Source organism: Macaca nemestrina, chromosome X (assembly GCF_043159975.1).
Source record: "Macaca nemestrina isolate mMacNem1 chromosome X, mMacNem.hap1, whole genome shotgun sequence".
Classification (NCBI taxonomy): Eukaryota; Metazoa; Chordata; class Mammalia; order Primates; family Cercopithecidae; genus Macaca; species Macaca nemestrina.
In genome coordinates this window covers 34,465,706-34,474,688 of record NC_092145.1, presented here as the reverse complement: position 1 = coordinate 34,474,688, position 8,983 = coordinate 34,465,706, and the positions used below count along the sequence as shown (strand labels likewise).

The 8,983-nt window shown below is 37.5% G+C and overlaps 1 protein-coding gene across 1 annotated transcript; it reads right to left on the bottom strand.

The window, feature by feature from the left end:
* Nucleotides 1-7,372: 7,372 nt before the first annotated feature.
* On the bottom strand, nt 7,373-7,996 carry LOC105468423 (myosin light polypeptide 6). Its single transcript, XM_011718565.3, is given in 1 exon segment — nt 7,373-7,996. A coding segment is annotated over 1 exon segment (456 nt). The 5' UTR covers nt 7,973-7,996; the 3' UTR covers nt 7,373-7,516.
* Between the last annotated feature and the right edge of the window lie 987 nt (nt 7,997-8,983).

The following is an 8,983-nucleotide window of genomic DNA, read 5'->3' as shown; positions in this document are numbered from 1 at the left end:
ATCAGTCAATTAATAAACATTTATTAGTACCTATAGGTGCTATGTCAGGTACTGAGGGTTACAAAGATAACATATGGTCCTTTGCTCTTATAAAGGTAATAATGGAACACCTACAGCAAAGTATAATACAATGCTTAAAATGATGATACACAGTAAATGTTGTGGGAACACATATATATTTGGGTTTGTTATAATTTGTTATTACAATCTTTAACATGTATTGGAATGAATCTAAGAAATATCAGCTGTCAGCTTTTGCTGCTCTAATCCCAGAAGTGAATTCTGAATATATAAACGTCTTTGTATCTGTGAGTGCTCACATTGTCATAGGAATCTGGAAAAATCATAAAAGTGCCATGAGGAACTGTCAGTAACTATGTGCTACATAAAGTCAATGTGCAGTTCACAGAGGGATTTCCGGAGTTTAATTTTTCAGCAAATGTGATGTCCTTGCCAAGAGAGAACATGGAATACTGAAAGGATGTGAAATGTTCAAAGATTACTGTGATTAAAATAACATTTAAAATAGTATGCTTTCTTCAAAATAGGGAACGGGGAATCTATGCCTAAGTCCACAATATGGAGTTTTAAACTGTTAAAATCCACCTTCACAGGCCCTTTAGTCTGTTGTAATCCTGTTCAGAATTCCTTAGATGTTCTGTAGGACAGTAGCAATTCTAAATTGCACGTGAGCCTGCCTCAGGTTATTAACACTAGTGGTGCTCTGACTTCTTCAAGCAAATATCTTCTTTGCTAGTATAGGTAATTTATGCGTTTTTTCCTCAGCATGTATTTACTCATTACTGTTATACTTAGGGTAAAGACTATGTTTCTTACTATAGTCTACAAAGCTCTGCATGGTCTGGTTTCCACTTGACTTCCCAACCTCATTCTACACATTTCTCTGCTTTGCATTTTAAGCTCCATCAAGACTAAGCTACTTGTAGTTCCTGAAACACAGCATGTTGTTTTAGGTTTCTGAGCTGTAAGTCACACTTCTCTTTATGCTTGGATTGTTCTGCTGCAACTTTGATTAATCCATTAATTATATAAGATTTAGCTCAATTACCAACTCCTCCAGACTGCCTTTCTTTACCCTTCATCTTCATATGTCGGGTAACACAGTCTCCTTCTCTGTTCCCATAGCATCTTGTAATCATATCTGGTACCTCTCTCTCAGAAATTTAAACTTGGCTCAAATCTCCAATTTTATAACTTCTGTCACTTGAGTGCCTTCTGCATCATCTCTATAAATTCCCAGTTTTACTTCCTGATGTTTGCTATTGTGTCTGTTTTGGGGTCTACACAGATTCTTCAGTTTTGCTTAGTACTAAATGTAAAAACCAAACTACTCTTCTTTAATGTATTATACAAAAAATAAAGTCACATCAAGCATATGGTACATTTTTTCAGTTTTACTAAATATTTGCAGGGTCATAGAGAGGAATGAGATCTCTCACTGTATAACATTTTTCCATCTTGCTAACTCCTCATGATTACCTTCCTTCCAAAACCTTTTCTCCTAACAAGTGATCCTCTCAGCAATATTTAGCTCTCTGGAAAATGTGTGATAATCTACCTTCATCCTACTTACATGCCACCCTCACTTTTTTCTTTTCTGAAGACTGGCTTCTCAAAGGCCACTGGCTTTTCCCAACTCCTCTAGAATTTAGGGAAATTATTTTTTCTTAATCTCTCTATATCCTTATCCCAAAAATTTTAAGGTTACATTTAAAAGGTTTGCTTACATATTTCTCTCTTCCATTGTGAGGAAGGAAGATAACTGATTTGTTCTATTCATTGCTGTATCCCTAGTGTTTAGCATAATGCTTAACATATAATAGTTTCTTAATAAATGTATGATGAATTGTCATTTGAACACATCCTAGAAAGCTTTGAGCTAGTGCTCATGCTAATGTGTTCAAGGATTATGTGTTTGGTCTGTGGGTAAGCCATTTCCTTTTGTTCAGTTCTATAGTCAAAGTTTATACCACAAAGTCATGTTAACTTATACTTTGTAAGCACAATATATATCCTCTGCCCTATGTACTAAGAATAGATGAAAAGGACTAAGAGAAGCTACCTAATAAAAACAAGCACTGTTCTAAGCACTTTATGCATATTAGCTTGTGTTCTCACAACAGCCCCTGTGAAGTAGATATTATCGTCTCTGTTTTCCAAATAAGGAAGTTGAGGCACAGTGAGGTTAAGTAACTTGTCGAAAATCACATACCCAACAAGTACAGTAATTTGAACTTAAGGCTAGACAGTCTATTCTAAGAGTCCTGCTCTCTCAGTTACTGTGTAATACTGCCTTGAGAGCACAAGAATTGGGTTTTCAGGTATGGATTTTAAAGGCTTAGCATTAGAAAATATAAACTTCATAAGGCCTAGTATAATCAGAGAAGTCTGCATGAAAGAAATGTACATTGAAAGGCAAACAGATTTCTATTTTTGTTGTTTAACTCCATTTGGCCAGGTTTTCTTGCTGCCACAAGCCAATTTATGCAAAATTACGACCTTTAGATTGGTGGCCAACAAAAGCCAAAGTGGTTGGCACCAGATGGATCACTTGACCTATCTGCTACTGTGTGAGCCTTTTTACGTAGTTTTTATATTCTTGTAATTGGAATAATGATACTAGGTCACGTGATTTGTCTGAGTTTCAAAGGGATAAGAAATGCCTTGTCATTTACAACTGAAAAACAAAATTCAACTGGTCATCTGTTATCTCTTTTTGTGATGCTTATCAGGGTTCAGATTTTAGTACCAAGGAGTGTTAAAGCCAGTTTAACATTTTAAGTTATTTGCAATCAGATAGTAAAGAGAGCTCACTAAAATACCAATTAGGCTAAAAGCAAAAGGTGAAGAAATAGTCATCTATTGCCTGAGAGCACAGGGGGAGGGACAGTGATCTGGATATAAACCCAGGCATTTCAGCAGGCAGTGGCAACCCCCTTTGGGTCCCCTCCCGTTGTATGGGAGCTCTGTTTTCACTCTATTCAATGTTACAACTGCACACTCTTCTGGTCCGTGTTTGTTCTGGCTCAAGCTGAGCTTCTGCTTGCCGTCCATCACTGCTGATCGCCACCGTCACAGACCCGCCACTGACTTCCACCCCTCCGGATCTGGCAGGGCATCTGCTGTGCTTCTGATCCAGTGAGGTGCCCATTGCCACTCCTGATCAGGCTAGAGGCTTGCCATTGTTCCTGCGTGGCTAAGTGCGTTCATCCTAATTGAGCTGAACACTAGTTGCTGGGTTTCATGGTTCTCTTCCATGAACCACAGCTTCTAATAGAGCTAACACTCACCTTATGGCCCGAGGTTCCATTCTTTGGAATCTGTGAGGCCAAGAACACCAGGTCAGAGAACAAAAGGCTTGCCCCCTTCTTGGGAGCAGCCCGCCACCACCATCTCAGGAGCTCTAAGAACAAAGACCCACTGGTAACACCATTAACACATATACTAGCCTTGTATTCATGGCATAAATAGCAACAGTCATAGTTGATGGATTTTTATTATGATAAAAAATAGATAACATGAGATAAATTCTCCTAACAAATTTTTTAAGTGTGTGATACAGTATTGTTGAGTATAAGCTCAATGTTATACAGCAGATATCTAGAACTTTTTCATCTTGCATAACTGAGATTTTTTTACCCATTGGAAAACATTCCACTTCTGCCTGCCACCAGCCTCTGGCAACGAGCATTCTACTTTCTGCTTCTATGAGTATGACTATTTTAGAAAGTTCATATGAATGGAATCATGCAGCATTTGTCCTTCTGTGACCAGCTTATTTCATTTCACACAATGACCTTAAGTTTCATTCACCTTGTCTCAAATGACAGGATTTCATTTCTTCTTAAGGCTGAATAATATTCAAATGTGTATTTATGTGTGTCTCTCTATATAGCTCTCATTTACTTTATGCTAATGAAGAACACATGTGTTTTACATATCTTGGCTATTTTAAGTAATGCTGCCTTGACCATGAGAGTTCAGATATCTCTTCTAGATATAATTTCATTTCTTTTTGACATATACCCAGAAGCGGGAGTGCTGGATCATATAGTAGTTCTATTTTTAATTTTGTGAGCAACATCCATACTGTTTTCCACAGTGGCTGCACCATTTTAAATTCCCACCAGCAGTGCACAAGGGTTCCCTTTTCTGCACAACCTAACAGTTGTTATCTTCTATCTTTTTGATGATAGCCATCTTAATAGGCAGAAGAAGATACCTCATGGTCATTTTAATTTGCATTACCCTTATGATTAATGATGTTGGGCATCTTTTCATACAGCTGTTGGCCATTTGTATGTCTTTGAAAAAATGTCTATTCAGGTTCTTTATCCATTTTTTGAATTGGGTTATTAGTTTGCTTGCCATTAAATTGAGTTTCCTTATGTATATTAGATAGTAACCCCTTACCAGGTATATGATTTGCAAGTTTTTTTCTCATTCTGTTATTTCATTGATTATTTTCATGCTGTGCAGAAACTTTTTAGTTTGATGTGGTCCCACTTGTTTATTTTTGCTTTTGTTACCTATACTTTTGGTGTCCTATCCAAAAAAATCATTGTGAAGACCAATGTCAAGAAGCTTTCCCCACTCCATGTTTTCTTGTAGGAGTTTTACAGTTTCAGGTTTTATGTTTAAGTCTTGAATTGATTTCGAGTTTATGTATAGTTTAAGGTAAGGTCCAATTCCATTCTTTTTATGTGGTATCCCATTTTCCTACCACCATTTATTGAAGAGACTATCCTTTCCCCATATGCGGCAACTTGGTGAAAGAATAGTTGGCTGCATATGCATGCGTTTATTTCTGAGCTCTATATTCTATTCCATTGGTCTGTGTACTTGGTTTTATGTCACGACTGTGTTGTTTGATTACTATTACTTTGTAATACCATTTGAAATCAGAAACTGATTACTCCAATTTAATTTCTCTTGCAGGAGATTGCTTTAAATAATCAGAGTCTTTTGTGTGGTTCCAAATGAATTTTTTTTTTTTAAGAGTCTTGCCCTGTTGCCCAGGCTGGTGTGATCTTGGCTCACTGCAACCTCTGCCTTCCAGGTTCAGGCGATTCTCCTGCCTCAGCCTCCCAAATAGCTGGGATTACAGGCATGTGCCACCACACCTGGCTAATTTTTGTATCTTTGGTAGAGAGAGGGTTTCACCATGTTGGCCAGGCTGGTCGTGAACTCCTGACCTTGTGATTCACCCACCTCGGCCTCGGAAAGTGATGGGATTACAGGCATGAGCCACCATGCCCAGCCGATTCCAAGTGAATTTTAGGATTGCTTTCTCTTTCTCTGAGAAAAATACCATTGGAATATTGATAGACACTTTACTGAATTTGTAGATTGCTTTGGGTAGTATAGACATTTTAACAATATTAATTCTTCCCAACCATGAGCAAGGGATATCTTTTATTTATTTATTTGTGTGCTCAATTTATTTCATTGATGTTAATAGATTTAAATGTCTAGATCTTTTACATATCTATATCTATATCTATATCTATATATCTGACCACAATGGAATAAAACTAGAAATCAACAATTAGAGGAATTCTGGAAACTATACAAATATATGGGAATTCAGCTGGGCACAGTGGCTCATACCCGTAATCCCAGTACTTTGGGAGGCCGAGGCAGATGGATCACTTGAGGTCAGGAGTTCGAGACCAGCCTGGCCAACGTGGTGAAACCCCATCTCTACTAAAAATACAAAAATTAACCAGGCGTGGTGGCTCATGCCTGTAGTTCCAGATACTCGAGAGGCTGAGGCAGGATAATCGTTTGAACCTGGGAGGTGGAGGTTGCATTGAACTTAGATCGTGCCACTGCATTCCCGCCTGGGTGACAGTGTCAGACTGTGTCTCAAAAACAAAACAAAACACAAATATATGGGAATTAAACATTGTGATCTGAATGACCAGTCAGTCAGTGAAGAAAATAAGAAAATTGAAAAATTTTAGCAAGGTCTCACAATACAAAATCAATGTGCAAAATTTACTAGCATTCCTATAAAACGGCTACAGTGAAGCCGAGAGTCAAATTAGGAATGCAATCCCATTCACAATTGCTATTAAAAAATACCTAGGAATACAGCCAATCATATAAATGAAAGCTCTCTACAAGGTGAACTACAAAACAGTGCTCAAAGAAGTCAGAGATGACACAAACAAATGGATAAACATTTCGTGCTAATAGATAGGAAGAATCGATATTGTTAAAATGGCCATAGTGCCAAAATAATATAGAATCAATGCTATTCGTATTAAACTATCATTGACATTCTTTACAGAATGAGAAAAAACTGTTTCAAAATTCATATGGAACCAAAAAGGAGTGCAAATAGCCAAAGCAATCCTAAGCAAAAAGAACAAAGCTTGAAGACATGCTACTTGACTTCAAATTATACTATAGGCATACGGTAACCAAATCAGCATGGTACTATTACAGGAACAGACACATAGATCATGGTACAGAATAGAGAGCTCAGAAATAAGACCACACCTGCAATTATCTGATCTTTGACAAACCTAACAAAAACAAGCAGTGGGGAAAGTAATCCTTATTTAATAAATGGTGCTGGGATAACTGGCTAGCCATATGCAGAAGATTTAAACTTGACCCCTTACACCATATACAAAAATTAACTCAAGATAGATTAAAGACTTAAATGTAAAATCAAAGCTATAAAAACCCTGGAAGACAGTCTATGCAATATCATTCTGCATATAGATACGGGCAAATATTTCAAAATGAAGACATCAAGAGTAATTGCAACAAAATCAAAAATGGACAAATGGGATCCTATTAAACTAAAGACCCTCTGCACAGAAAAAGAAACTATCAAGAGAAAGAGCATACAACCTATAGAATTATAGAAAATTTTTCATACTATGCATCTGACAAAAGTCTATGAAGAACTTAAATTTATTAAACAATTAAAAAGTGGGCAAATGACATGAACAAATACTTTTCAAAATAAGACATACATGCAACCAATGATAATATGAAAAAAAGTTCAACATCACAGATTATTAGAGAAATGCAAATCAAAACCACAATGAGATAACATGTCACAACCGTCAGAATGGCTATTATTATTTTTTATTATTATTTCAATAGTTCTTGGGGAAAAGGTAGTATTTGGTTACAGAGATAAGTTATTTAGTGCTAATTTCTGAGATTTTGATGCACCCACCATCTGAACAGTGTACAGTGTACTCAATGGGTAGTCTTTAATCCTTCACCTTCCTTCTACCCTTCCCGACTGAGTCCCCAAAGTTTATTGTATCATTCTTTTTTTTTTTTTTTTTTTTTTTTTTTTTTTTTTGAGGGCCCAGAGAGCAAGTTTATTTGGTGAATGCTGACGGCAAACATCATCCAAGAGAGACAAGATGGGAAAAGTGCTGAGAAAAGAGAGCCTAGGGAAACTTCAGGATAGATACAAAATTCACACAGGGAAAGGCACGGAGTCAGGAGACTGGGAGGGTCCTCAGCCATTCAGCACCATGCGGACGAGCTCTTCATAGTTGATACAACCATTGCTGTCCTCGTGCCCTGCCACCAGCATCTCTACTTCTTCCTCTGTCATCGTCTCACCCAGTGTGACAAGAACATGCCGGATTTCAGCACCCATGACGGTGCCATTTCCTTCCTTGTCAAACACCCGAAGTCCTTCGACATAATCCTCATAGGTGCCCTGGTCCTTGTTCTTGGCCACTGTCTGCAGCATGGGCAGAAAGTGCTCAAAGTCCAGCACCTTCACATTCATCTCATCACTCTTGGGGTTCCCCAGGACCTTGAGCACCTCGGCGTTGGTAGGGTTCTGGCCCAGGGCCCTCATCACGTCCCCACACTGGCTGTACAGGATCTTGCCATCACCTGTTCGGTCAAACAGCTGGAAGGCCTCCTTGAACTCTGCAGTCTAGTCTTCGGTGAAGTCACACATCTTGACTGCTCAGCTCTGCGGGACCTTTTCCTGCAGTAATGGCCTATTGTATCATTCTTATGCCTTTGTGTCCTCATAGCTTAACTCCCACTTATAAGTAACATACCATGTTTGATTTTCCATTCCTGAGTTATTTCATTTTGAATAATAGTCTCCAACTCCATCCAGTTGATGAAATTGCTATTATTTTGTTCCTTTTAATGGCTGGGTAGTATTCTATGTTGTATATATACACATCACATTTTCTTTATTTACTTGTTGATCAGTGAGCATTTGGGCTGGTTCTGTATTTTTGGAATCGTGAATTGTGCTGCCGTAAATGTGTGTGTGCAAGTATCTTTTTCATATAATGACTTATTTTCCTCTGGGTGGATACCCAGTAGTAGGATTGCTGGATCAAATGGTAGATCTACTTTTAATACTTCAAGGAATCTCCATACTGTTTTCCATAGTGGTTGTATTAGTTTACATTCCCATCAGCAGTGTAAAAGTATTCCCTTTTCACCACATCCATGCCAATATCTATTATTTTTTGATTTTTTAATTATGGCCATTCTTGCAAGAGTAAGGTTGTATCACATTGTGGTTTTGATTTGCATTTCCCTAATAGTGATGTTGAGCATTTTTTCATACGCGTATTGGCCACTTACATATATATTTTGAGAATTGTCTATTCATGTCCTTAGCCTACTTTTTGATGTGATTATTATTTTTTTCTTGCTGATTTGAGATCCTTGTAGATTCTGGATATTAGTCCTTTGTCAGATATATATATATATATAGATTGTGAAGATTTTCTTCTACTCTCTGGGTTGTCAGTTTACTCTGTTGATTATTTCTTTTGCTCTGCAGAAGTTTTTTGGTTAAGTCCCATCTATTTATCTTTGTTTTTGTTGCATTTGCTTTTGGGTTCATGGTCATGAACTCTCTGCCTAATCCAATGTCTAGAAGAGTTTTTCTGAGATTATCTTCTAGAATTTTTATGGTTTCAGGTCTTAGAGTTGAGTCTTT